General features: G+C 50.1%; 1 protein-coding gene across 1 annotated transcript; it reads left to right on the plus strand.

Annotated features, from left to right (window-relative positions):
• The first annotated feature begins 1,622 nt into the window (after positions 1 to 1,622).
• Positions 1,623 to 10,672, plus strand: Trim45 (tripartite motif containing 45). The gene is made up of 6 exons (XM_057793484.1): positions 1,623 to 2,440; positions 4,151 to 4,884; positions 6,454 to 6,583; positions 7,365 to 7,479; positions 9,285 to 9,411; positions 10,422 to 10,672. The coding sequence occupies exons 1-6, from the start codon at positions 1,953 to 1,955 to the stop codon at positions 10,568 to 10,570; spliced, it is 1,743 nt and encodes a 580-aa protein (XP_057649467.1). The 5' UTR covers positions 1,623 to 1,952; the 3' UTR covers positions 10,571 to 10,672.
• Positions 10,673 to 12,598: the final 1,926 nt, after the last annotated feature.

The raw sequence follows: 12,598 nt of genomic DNA on the forward strand, positions 1-12,598 counted from the left end.
AAAGTGGCTTATGAGTCATTCACAGATATATTTTACTTACTGTAAAGTTAGAGCCAGATCTCAAGATTACCACGATAAAGACAAAACCAGACAATTTTTGGTTGTGTGTCTGTGTTTCTGTGTTCACACACATGTGTTAGAGAGAGAATCCAGAGCCTCACACATACTGAGCAAACACTCTTATAAGTGAGCTACAGCTCCAACCCAACATATTTCAGAAATAGCCAGATGATCTTTCTTTTTTAAATTTCATATTCCCACAGTTTGGGACCCTTTCTAGAGTCCACACTTCATAAAAGCATAGGTTCCGACGGCAGGAATACAGTATTTATCTCTAATAAAGAGGTCCCTGAAACCAAGGGAAGGTTGTAAACAAGGAAAGCAGCGAAGCAGACAGAGGCTTACACTACTAAAGAATGAGAACAGTAGCTGTTAACGAGTCCTGTCATTACCATTTTTAGAATTCAGAGATCAAGGTCTCAGTGCCCACGTGTAGGAGGCAGCTACCACATGAATGATTCTTCAAGGAGACAAAGAAATAATAATGGTCAGGTACAGGTGTATTCATCTTCCTAACTACAAAGTTGTCGGGCCTCACTGACATGCTCCACTGTCCCATTGTGACCAGTCAGGAGGCCCCTTGATTGTAAAACCAGCTGCCAAACTTGCTCTGCTTGTCGTCTTCCCACACCCTCTTCCGTTACTATGGAATTCTGAATAAGAAGTATCTAAACTCTTAGGACATGCTCCCTCCCACCTTGGACCGGTGAATTAAAAGCGGCTAGCACCCGGGAAACTCAGTTGAGCTCCAAAGGGCAGCCGTTCCATAAACTTTTCGTTTAGTCTTTCGGACCAGAGCCGGAGGTTCCCTTGCTATGGAAAATGCCAGAAGCTAGCCAGCTGCGGGGGTCCTGGTACCCAGCACGCTAGACCTGAGGGATCCCAGGACAGAAGAAAAAAAAAAAATGCTCAGAAGACTGCGCAAGAGACCTAGCAGGGTAACCCCTGCTTCGCGGAAGCCTCTGTAGCCAAGGAGAGGCCGCCTACAAGTTCCAGCATGCTTCGGGCTACACCTCGGCGGACTGACAGTACCGTGCACCAATGGGAGAACCCTATATGAGGTTGGGGCGGATCCCGTTCTGCGGCACTCAGCGAGGCTTTTTCAAAGGTCCTGAGGCCGCTCTGGTGGCCAGAACTCATCTTCGTGACATGGTGACGCCGACCACACTACGCCGCTCACTCCCAGACTCCTCTTCCTAGCCCTTCCTGCTGCCATCCCTTGGTCCCTCTCATGCCGCCGCGCGAGTGGCCAGGCGAGGATGTGGAACTTGCTAAGCTTATTGGATAGCAGTGGTGTCACTCTGGAGGGCCGCGTGGGTCCGAGCGGCGAGGCCCGCCCCTCTCGAACGGTGATTGGACTCTTCGGAGCCTACCTGGGCTGGGATTGGTGCGAGGTGGGGCGACGGCTCTGGGGCCTTCTGGGCAGCCTAGGGAGGCGGCAGCACCAAGCGCCGCACCCTGGGAGAGCCGGAGGACCCTCTACCTCATCGCCCGGGGCGAGGGCGCTTGTCGCGTGGTGGGGGTGGGACCAGTGGGGCGGGAGGGGGGTGGCCGTGGAGGACACGAAATGCAGGGGTCTGGGTGGTGGTTGCAGGACTAGCTGGGGACTAGATCTAGAAACGCTTGCGAGGGGAACGTCTTGGGTGATTGAGGAGGGCGTGGACGTGTCTGGTGTGGGATGCAGTGGAAAGGAAGGGCTCAGCCACAAATCCCGAGTAGCTCTGTGGATGGTTCCTCAGAGACACCCTCTTCCCGGTTGCCCTTTTATTTGGCAACACGAGAGCCCACATGCTCTCTGTTCAAATTCTGGGAACTCTGTCTCTGGGTGAATTTACCCTGCATTATAGGACTCCCCAGGGCCTTTTCTGATACTGGGTACAGACGTGGGAAAGATGTCAGAAAACAGGAAGCCGCTTCTGGGTTTCGTGCACAAACTCCCCGATGCGAACGCACCTGGGAACTCAGGCAAGACTCACTGCCCTTCGTGTCTGGGGCTTTTCAAAGCCCCCAGGCTCTTGCCTTGCTTGCACACGGTGTGCACCACGTGTCTGGAAAAGCTGGAACCGTTCTCAGTAGTGGACATCCGTGGGGGTGACTCAGACACCAGCTCCGAGGGGTCCCTCTTCCAGGAACCCAAGCCACGCAGCTTGCAGCCGCAGGTTGGCATCCTCTGTCCGGTATGTGATGCTCAGGTGGACCTGCCCTTGGGTGGAGTGAAGGCGTTAACGATAGACCACCTGGCCATGAATGACGTGATGCTGGAGAGTCTGCGCGGGGAAGGCCAGGGCCTGGTGTGTGACCTGTGTAGCGACCGAGAAGTAGAGAAGAGGTGTCAGACCTGCAAGGCCAATCTCTGCCACTTCTGCTGCCAGGCTCATAGGTAAAGAGGGAACACCCCACCTGTTGTGGCTTAAGAGTGGAGTGCAAAGGTATCAAGGCACAAATCCCGTGGTGGGCAGGTCAAAAGGAAGGCTTTCTCAGACACTGTCAAAGGGCAAAAACGACACAATCACAAGCTCTAGCGTGCAAGTTAGTACAGCCTCACGGGTTTCAGTTTACAGAGCACATTGGGGTTCCAGCACCAGCTGCTCCTCTGTTGAATACGCAATGGGTGCTGGAGAGACAGGATTACCGTGCTGGCATGGACCTTGCCCTCCACCTCATCTGATCATTGTAAGATCTCTTTTACAGAAGGACAGACACTTATTTCACCCCTATTTATTAAAACAGAAACTCAGCAATATTTTGTGCTTTGCCAAGTTCCCATAGCTGATAAGAGCATAAGTGAATTGAGTCCTCAATTCAGACCTGGCTCTTCTGTGCTCTTTTTCCTAAAGGCATGCCACCTTCTCGCCATAGGTATTGACCCACTGTGCGTTACCTCATACCTCTGTACCCGGAGAGCAGGCTGATAGATGCTAATTGGGGTATTTTGTCGTTTATCACACGCAATGAATTTTGTTAGATCATTTGCTCTCTGTCCCCCTTTCTCCATCCCACTCTAGTGCATCAGAATGGAAAAACAAAACAAAACCCTAAACAGGGTTTTCAGATTAACCTAGCGCAGTTTTGTTTTCCGGCCCTACCAACACAACAGCTGTCTTTGCTCCCTATTTTGAACTTGTGCGATCATCCCCCACGACTGTCGCGTTGCCAGCTCAGCAGCTGACACATCTCTGCAGCCACACTCGGACCAGAATAGGCATGGACGCTTGAAGTTGACGGGAATGTCACCAAGAAACTCGACAAGCAGTCAATGCGTGGTCCTAGGGAATTCCCTGCGTCCCCTAGGAGGCTATAGAAAAGAGGAATTAAAGAGCGCTTTGATTTTAGTGCCCATTGATTTCACTTCCTCCTAATGCTCATGACTCTGGAGGGAACACCTGGCCTGTCAATGTACGTGATGTAGGCGCTGACCAATGGAAGTGCTTTACTGAAATGTTACTTAAACATAAAGCGTGGCCTTGTCAGTGCTAGCCGCCTGCTTTCCTTGCAACGTAGATCCATCTGGCATGGTTGTCACTTGGTGCTAGCCTTCCAGCGTGCTTTAGGAAGTGGGCTGTGGCTCTTCAGACTTAGCACCAAATTAACTTTTTTTTCTTATTGTTTTTTTAAAATATTTTTTATTTATTTATTTATTATGTATACAATATTCTGTCTGTGTGTATGCCTGCAGGCCAGAAGAGGGCACCAGACCTCATTACAGATGGTTGTGAGCCACCATGTGGTTGGTTGCTGGGAATTGAACTCAGGACCTTTGGAAGAGTAGGCAATGCTCTTAACCTCTGAGCCATCTCTCCAGCCCCCACTCCCCGAATTAACTCGTGAGAGTTTCTCAGAACATAGTCTCAGCATTGTACCTTTTGAATATTTATCCCAAGCCAAGTCCAAGTATGTATGTATTGTGTTCTAAACGACCACCCGTAGATAGGCACGGGGCTCAGTATAAAAAAATAATGAAGCAAAGAGGATCCTATAGTTTGATATTAGACGTTCTAAGTGATATGACTCAAATCTATTTAACTCCTAGAACCTCTTTGCCACACTGTCCCCCTCTAGAGTGATTCCCTCATGTCCCGCTTCTTCCCAGGCGGCAGAAGAAGACGATGTATCATACCATGGTGGATCTGAAAGACCTGAAAGGCTGCAGTCGGGTTGGAAAGCCCATCCTGTGTCCTGCTCACCCTGCGGAGGAGCTGAGGCTGTTCTGTGAACTCTGTGACCAGCCGGTGTGTCGGGACTGTGTGGTTGGGGAGCACCGGGAGCACCCCTATGACTTCACCAGCAACGTCATCCACAAGCATGGAGATTCCGTGCGGGAGCTCCTGAGAGGCACGCAGCCCCACGTGGAGGCCCTGGAGGAAGCCCTGGCGCAGATCGAAAGCATGAATCGTGGCCTCCAGGAGCGAGTGGAGGCCGTGGCGGGCGACGTCCGAATATTCTCTGAGGGCTACATCAAAGCCATCGAGGAACACCGGGACAGGCTGCTCAAGCAGCTGGATGACATACGGGTCCAGAAGGAAAACTCTTTGCAGTTGCAGAAGGCCCAGCTGGAACAGCTGCTGGCTGATATGCGGACTGGGGTGGAGTTCACCGAGCACCTGCTGACCAGCGGCTCGGACCTAGAAATCCTCATCACCAAGGGGGTGGTGGTCGAACGGCTCCGGAAGCTGAACAAAGTTGAGTACAGCACCCGTCCGGGAGTGAACGATAAGATCTGCTTCTCTCCTCAGGAGAAGGCCGGCCAGTGCCGGGGCTATGAAGTCTACGGGGCCATTAACACCAAAGAAGTTGATCCAGCTAAATGTGTCCTTCAGGGAGAAGGTAGGGACGCGTTGCCCACTGACTTTGAGAGGACAGTGCCCAGGGATATGATCCTTAGAGGCTGGTGAACTGTGGCTTGCTGTCTGGGGGTGTAGCTCAGTTGGCAGAATGCTTGCCTACCTTGCACACAGCCTGGGTTTGATCACCAGCACCACATAAAACTGTGATTACACATCCCTCTAATCCCAGCTCTTGGCAGGTGGAGGCAGGCGCATCAGAAGTTTGAGGACATCTTTGGATGCATAGCCGCTTTGTAGCCTGCCTGGGCTATATGAGACTATGTGTCATAAAGAAAAAAGAATGAGCTTGTTGTGCTGGGAGTACTCTGTTTCTGACCACTGACCAAGAGAGGCATACTCATTTGAAAGGCAGCAGCTCCCTGCCTTGTTATTCCTTCTTGGTCTGGAGTGGGCTGCGGTTAATACTGGGGTGAGGTTTGAGCCTGTTTCATTCCAAAAGAGCAGAAGCTCCCGAGAACCGTAAGGACCATGCTTTGGGGTGGTAGAGCTTGACCACACCCACCGGAGATAACAGCACCGACCAGGCCGAGGCGAAATCTGCCTGTGTATAGACACACATGGCGGCTCCTGGTGCCTGGGTGCAATGCTGAGGGTCACAGAGCAACGAGGAAAACAAAGTCACGCCGTCCTTTCTTCCTTACCATTTTAGATCACACAAACTTTTTATCATTGGTATTTCAAGGAATTTGATAGGTCGAGGTCTTTTGTTTGTTTGAGACAGGGTTACTGGGTAGCGCTGACTAACCTGGAGCTATGTGGAACAGGCTGTCTCACAGAAGTCCACCTGCCTCTGAGTGCTGGGCTTAAAGGGGTACATCACTAGGCCCAGCTAGAAACGGTTCCTTTCTACCAGTGTCCTGTTCCTACGGGAAGTGTGTTATTTAGACATATTCCACAGATCAATCCTGATGGGAAATTTGTATTCAAGAGTTGCCTTTACTTTAGCAAGGAATTTCTAGCTCTTTAGAAGTCACAGATCCCCCTGAGAATGGCCTTTCCCAGAAGGACCCACCAAGAAGGGCACACATACAAGTTCAGGAGTTTCCTAGACCCTCCATCGGCCCCTCCACAATGCCTGGTAGTTCACAACCTGGGACTGTGAAACCTGTTTCCTCTGCATGCTGGCCTTCAGACTGTAGCCAGTAGGTGGCCCCCGACGCCTTGGCAGTAGCTTCTGAGTTGCAGGGGCTCGCACAGCAGGGAAGCAGCAAGCTAGATTGCAGCATCCTCTTCCTCTCCTAGTACGACCCAGGGCTTGCAGAAGGTAGTTTTGAGGATACCGGTCTATAGGTCTAAAGGCTTTCTTTGGATTCCTAGATTAATCCTATATTTGCAGTTTCCTTAGGGGTAGGGTTAAGATGCAGACTCCCGTGTGACTCGAGCAGCTGCACGAAGCACGTACCCAGGCCTCCAGGAGTGTGCCCATCAGTATGGCCTAGAAGGCCGGAGGGAACAGGCTAGTTACTAGGAAGCATAAGCTTTGTTGTCTTGACTGGGGGTAATGACACCTCCGTTTGCCTGAGCGGTGAGCACTGCTTGTCTTTTGCAGATCTCCACAGAGCTCGAGAGAAGCAGACAGCATCTTTTACCCTGCTTTGTAAGGATGCCACGGGAGAGAGCATGGGCCGGGGAGGAGACAACGTCCAGGTCGCGGTTGTCCCCAAAGATAAGAAAGACAGGTGTGTGTTAAACTTACCATCTGTAGTAGGCAGTGAGGAAGAAAGCAGGGCCTTTGAGTTACTGGAGATGTAACCGGACTCCTTCATCATAGGATTCCGTAATGCCATGAGAAAATGATTAGCCGAATGTGTCCCCTTTGTAGGTTTTATGGCTTAGCTCAGTTTTTTCTCTCAACATAGCTGCCCACTGTCCCCAGACTGTCCTCATTCCAAACTTTGAAATGGACAGAATTTTTTTTGATGTGTAACAGAATTGTACCCTTTTTTTAAAAAAAAGATTTATTTATTTATTATGCAAACAGTATTCTCAGTATTCTGCATGTATGCTGCAGGCCAGAAGAGGGCGCCAGATCTCATTACAGATGGTTGTGAGCCACCATGTGGTTGCTGGGAATTGAACTCAGGACCTTTGGAAGAGCAAGCAGTGCTCTTAACCACTGAGCCATCTCTCCAGCCCCTGTACCCTTTCTTAAACCTAGTATTTTCCCATTAAATTGTCCTAGGAGTGTGTTTATATTTTTCCCTCTGCAATTGGTGTAAGGAGAAGGGCCACAAGGCAGGGAGTACAACAGAGACCCGCAAAAAAAGAGACAGGAGCGCTCTAGGTTCTCAAGATGTCGGGCCACGGTGGAACTGACGCTGCTTACCTGCACCTTGAGGGACATTTACAGTTTATATTCGGTGTGAGGAATGTAATGCCACAGAAGTCCAGCCTCAGATGGGGACATCTGGAGCAGCCTCATGAGAGGGGATGGCCCTTTGAACTCTTACTTTCCTTCAGCCCTGTCAGAACGGTGGTCCAGGACAACAAGGATGGATCGTACAATGTTTCCTTCACCCCCAAGGAACCTGGGGTCTACACCGTGTGGGTCTGCATCAGAGAGCAGCACGTGCAGGTGAGGAAGGCCCCACGCTGGCTGTCAGCCCAGGAGCTCTCATGGGTCTCTCACGGGACCAGGCGTCGGGGATGACATAAACTGTCCCTTACTGACTCTGTAGTAGAGGGTGCTCATGGCCCTACCCCCACCCACTGTTTCACCCGCTGGCGGTACTCTGCACTTCATTCTCCTGGTTAGTCTGTGGGGATTCTCAATCCAGAGAAGATGTCTTGACCACAGGGGAGTAGCAGACACACACACACACAGTCAATAGTTCTCAACCTTTCCACACTGTGAGTGGGCCACAGTAGGCAGGGTTACGGCTCCTCCTGTCGTCTGCCCAGTCATTTATCTGCCTACCCATCAGTACACAGAACATATGTGTGCCGTACCATGACTTCAATCCCCCCCACAAGTAGGAATAACACTTCTTGGTTTAGGAAGTTTTCAAATCTCTGCTGATATTGGAGCAATTGTTCCCTCAGCCAGAAAGCAAGGTGATGGCCATCAGCATCACTGTGGCCACGTTAACCATGTGACCTGTGCAGTAGGACGACATTCAGCACCATTACTGCTGATCTAATCGTGTCGGGAATGGGCTGGATGTTTTTGCATACTTCACTTCAATTTTCTCCAAAGCCTACTCAGACAGACCAGTCTTGCCCCGATAGTCAGTAGTTCTGTAACCAAAATGGGAATTTGAGCCCATTCCTTAAACTCCGGGTTGTTTTGCTTCATTTTGTTGTTGTAGAGATGGGGGACAGAATATTGTTATAATCTGTAGGCTGGTCTACAATTCACTGTGTAGCCAGACTGGCCTTGAACCCTTGATCCTCTCACTCAGGAATTACAGGATGTGCCAATCATATTTGCCACCAGGTTCTTTTTTAGAAAAATCGTGTTTTCCAGCCTCCCATTACTGTGACAAAATACCAGAGCTATAAACTTAGCAGAAAAACAGGTTTATTTTGGCTCATAATTTCATAGGTTCAGGCTATGGATCTTCCCTCAGAAGAGGGCGACTTTGACATTGGGAAGTCTCCTAGGATACCAGGCTTCCACAGACAAGGTGGCTCTTACATGGGTACAAGAAAATGACAACACTTAATAAACAGTTGTGTTTAATGTAAGAGAGAAATTAAAATTCAAGTTACCCTTGAAGAAATAGCGGATAGTTCCTAACTCGAGACTCATTAGTCACACATCCTAAACCTTTCTGTCTTCCTTGCACTCTCACAGTCCACCAGTACGAGGCTGGACAGACAGATTTGTGGTGCCCAGGGTCTAGAGGTGGGAAGGAAGGGGCTAGCTCTGGGAGACATGTGACTGAGAAGCTGCAGAAAGTGCTGCACGTGCCCTAGCTTGTGGTTGTGGCAGCCCAGTAACTACCCACGAGACGCCTCAAGACTGCAGTCAGTCACACAAAAGCCTGAGTCAGGATGGCTGGGGGGTGGGGGTTCCACTCCCACATCACTCAGGGCTCGAGGGAGGCAGAACCCATCCAGCTTGAGCCAGACCCGAGCTAATTAAGATGTCACTGAAAATGAGGCTATGGAACTGTCTTCAGTGCCCAGAGGCTTAGGAGATGCAGTCAGTGCCCTGGTGTAATGTCGTGACTCTGGTGCATGGCAGAAGGCGACACACATCTGAGTCAAGTCTCACTGCACTTGGATTTGTCCCATCCAGCCGAAAAGTCCCTAGCCAGATACCTTTCTGCCCTGCATCCTTGTCCCTCCTGTGACTCAGAGCCTGCTTGTCATGCACCCATTGGTGCTCAGCGCACCCCGCTGATACCTGAGGTGCTCTTGGCCTGCACCCTTCAGGGCTCACCCTTCACCATGACTGTGAGGAGAAAGCACCGTCCGCATCCAGGGGTGTTTCACTGCTGCACCTTCTGCTCCAGCGGAGGCCAGAAAACTGCACGCTGCGCCTGCGGAGGCACCATGCCAGGTAAGCATGGTCGGTGGCCTCCAGCCTGCTTGCCCATGCAGCTGCAAGGGTCCTTCCCGTCTCTGCCTCACAGCTACTGGGCAGGGTGTTCTAGAAGTCCAGCCTCATGTGTCGAGGCAGGACAAGGAGCTTGCACAGTAAGCTTCTTGCTCTGAATTGAAATGACAGGGTTCAAAGTTCGGCCATCTTTCTGGATACAATTCACGGTACACAAGCCTTGTGACCAATCCACAGGCCTCTCGCTTCTCTGTGGGATTCTCCGATTCAGTCTGCACCTATTCTAGCAGTCTGAGCACTGTGGAATGCAGACCCACCCCAGATCATGAAGAAACCTTAAATGGGGAGGGTTAGGGGAAGGGATGATTGAGCAGCTTCTGACTCTCGGGGAGGCAGGATCTCCAGGCAAGAGATCCAAATATTTTTTAAAAAGTTATTTTCTCCTAGAGCTGGGAAGAGGCAATCTTGTGGGTAATGGCTACTCTTCCAGAAGACCCAAGGTCAATTCCTAGTGCTCACATGGGGGCTCGCAACTGTTTATTACATCCAATCCAAGCGATTTGATGCCTTCTTCTGGCTTCTGGGTACCAGGCACACATTACACAGACATTCACAGAGGCAAAACACTCACATACATAAAATAATAAAAAAATTTACACCATATCTTTAACAGTGGCCCACAAAATGGGCTTCTGTGCCCTCTTAGGCAATCAATCCAGGATCTGTCTTCTTTTGCACTGATCTACCCTTCATGTCATTCACTACATGCAGGGAAGACCCAAATAGCTCATTTAACAGTTCAAATGTGAGCTAGACCATCTTCAGGCTGCACGTTGGACAGTTTTGAGAGCCTGGCCAGTCACGATGCCTCGATAGTTCTGGCTCCAGTGGACGAAACAGGTAGTTCCTTCGGAGAACTCGTCACTGCCTAAGTCTGAGCACTGCCAGGTTTCACCTGTGTAGCAAGAGCTGGGCTCTCCTTTCAGGCGTTTCCCTCCCTCTGTATCATGCAGGTGGGTACCTCGGCTGTGGCCATGGACACAAAGGACACCCAGGTCGTCCGCACTGGTCTTGCTGTGGGAAGTTCATGGAGAAGTCTGAGTGCACCTACACAGGTGGGCAGAGCGCACCGAGGAGTCTGCTGAGGACCGTGGCCCTCTGACGATGTACTGGGTACAAGTTTAGCCAGGTAAACCTGAAGCCAGCATTACTTCAGATGTGCAGAGGACCGAAGAGCTTGAGTAGTTCCAAAGAGACTGACAGAATTAAAGACAAAGTGCTTTCTCTAACCTAAGAGTTAAGTGGTTTTTTTTTTTGAGTATGTGAGCTTCTCGTCTATTCTGCACTGCTCTTCAAGGTGGGCTGATGATCTACTCCATAGGAGGCTCCTTTCTGTTTCATACAGGTATGAAGGTGGGAACATAATGATCATGGAGCAGAGAGGACATTCTCTCCTTACCTTCCGTTGTATTACAACCTCTTCGGTTTATCCCTGAGCTGGAATTTAAGTGCTTCTCTCAGAGAATGAAAACCCTTTGTCCCAATCACTTGTTAGTATCTGTTCAGTGGTTTTTCCATGGTTTGTGACAATTATAACATGACTCTGTTGTTTAGCTAAGAGCCTGGGTGCTGATCTGTAGGGCACACAGTAGCCAGTTACTAAGGAGGATGGTGTGGAAAGATCTCACCCATCTGTTCTTCTTACACCAGATGCTGGAGAGTCCTCCGTCCTCACAGCTCTGACAGTGGAGAGTTTCTATATCCAGCCGAAAGCACTGACTCTGCAGGTCCACCCTAGCAGCTAAGAATTCTGGGAAAAAGACTTAGCAGGGCCTCAGCCCCACTAAGGTCTTCCTTGCATACACTTTGTGTGTTCTGGGATCCTTGGCTTCTCATACAGCAATAAACTCAGCATATATTAAATATAATTACTGAAAGATTTCTTAGGAAGTGGTGACTCATTGGAGTGGTCACTCGGTGATGCAAAGGAGGTGACATGTTTAGCTGACAGCTGTGAGGTCACCACACAGTACATTTCCTTTTTGGAGCTGCTACACTGTAGTTACAGACATGAAGATACTAAGTTTCTTCCTTTTCTGGAAGCATTACCCTTTAGCCCTCTTCTGTAAGCCAAATCTGATTTTCCCAGAAAACATGGTCGCCCATCACCTTAAAGGTTGTTGATTGTTCTTCACGGTTTGTCTCTTAAGCAGAACCAGTGCTGCTTTGAGATACTGGTTTTGCCGTACTACCTCCCCGAGGAATGCCTGGCAGAATCTTGGGGATACAGAACCTAGTAGCATCTAGTGTGGTTACGGGTCAGACTGTTCAGTGCCTAGGATAGCTTTCCACAGCAAATGGAACATGGGACACCTCCCGGAAGTGTCCTCTTCATGTCTGATGAGGCATCACTCCTGCCCTCTGCTCGACTTCCTTTCCCGTCTCCTCTGCTCATCCTTGCCTTTCCCTGTCCTCTGTACCCCCAGGAGAGCTGAAGAGCAGTTCTTCCATTTCCTTCCTGTTCCCAAGACCTCATTCTGTCACTTAAATACCGTTTATACACAGTGACTCCTAGGTGCCCCCTAGGTCTGCTCTCTAGATAATTGTGTCCAATGTCTCACATCACATCTCCTTTGTGTGTGCAGTAAGCATCACATTTAAATGACTTCCAGTGTCTAGTTGTCACTTCCTCCTGCCTGCCATCACCAAACTGCTTCTCCTGTAGTCCTCCCCTGCACTTCAAATGCACAAGTCTGTCCTTAGGTTGGGAGCCCTGGAAACGTTGTGCGTGCACACACCGCATCCAAGCCACAGGAACGGCCACCAGTTTTCCCTTAATGCCTTTTCCCCTTCCACTATGTCCCCCAGGAGAGAGCCTCTCAAAATGTCCCATCATTCCGCTCAGTACCCTCCGGTGGCCTCCCATCTTACTCAGAACAAAGCCAGCATACAATGCTTCATTCTCGTTACCATGTATGACCATCATGGTCTGATCCATGTTCTCTTTCTGGTCAGCACCTGCTGTCCCCGTCCAGTCACTGTGACCCTGGCGGGTGTTCCTCAGACTCAGGCAGTCTTATCTTGGAGCTCTTACAGTCACTGGCCCTCTGTCTGATGTGCCCTTCTCAAAGATGCAAACCTTCATGATTCGCTCTGGTTTCTCCGAGTTTCCGCTCTACTTTAGCGTCAG

This window comes from Chionomys nivalis, chromosome 18, assembly GCF_950005125.1.
Source record: "Chionomys nivalis chromosome 18, mChiNiv1.1, whole genome shotgun sequence".
NCBI lineage: Eukaryota > Metazoa > Chordata > Mammalia > Rodentia > Cricetidae > Chionomys > Chionomys nivalis.

Excerpts from the sequence above, each read along its gene's own strand:
- Trim45 (XM_057793484.1), top strand. The coding sequence starts at position 1,953 with ATGTCAGAAAACAGGAAGCCGCTTCTGGGTTTCGTGCACAAACTCCCC. Across the intron at positions 6,584-7,364 it reads CCCAAAGATAAGAAAGACAG|CCCTGTCAGAACGGTGGTCC; the intron begins GTGTGTGTTAAA and ends ACTTTCCTTCAG. Across the intron at positions 7,480-9,284 it reads TCAGAGAGCAGCACGTGCAG|GGCTCACCCTTCACCATGAC; the intron begins GTGAGGAAGGCC and ends TGCACCCTTCAG.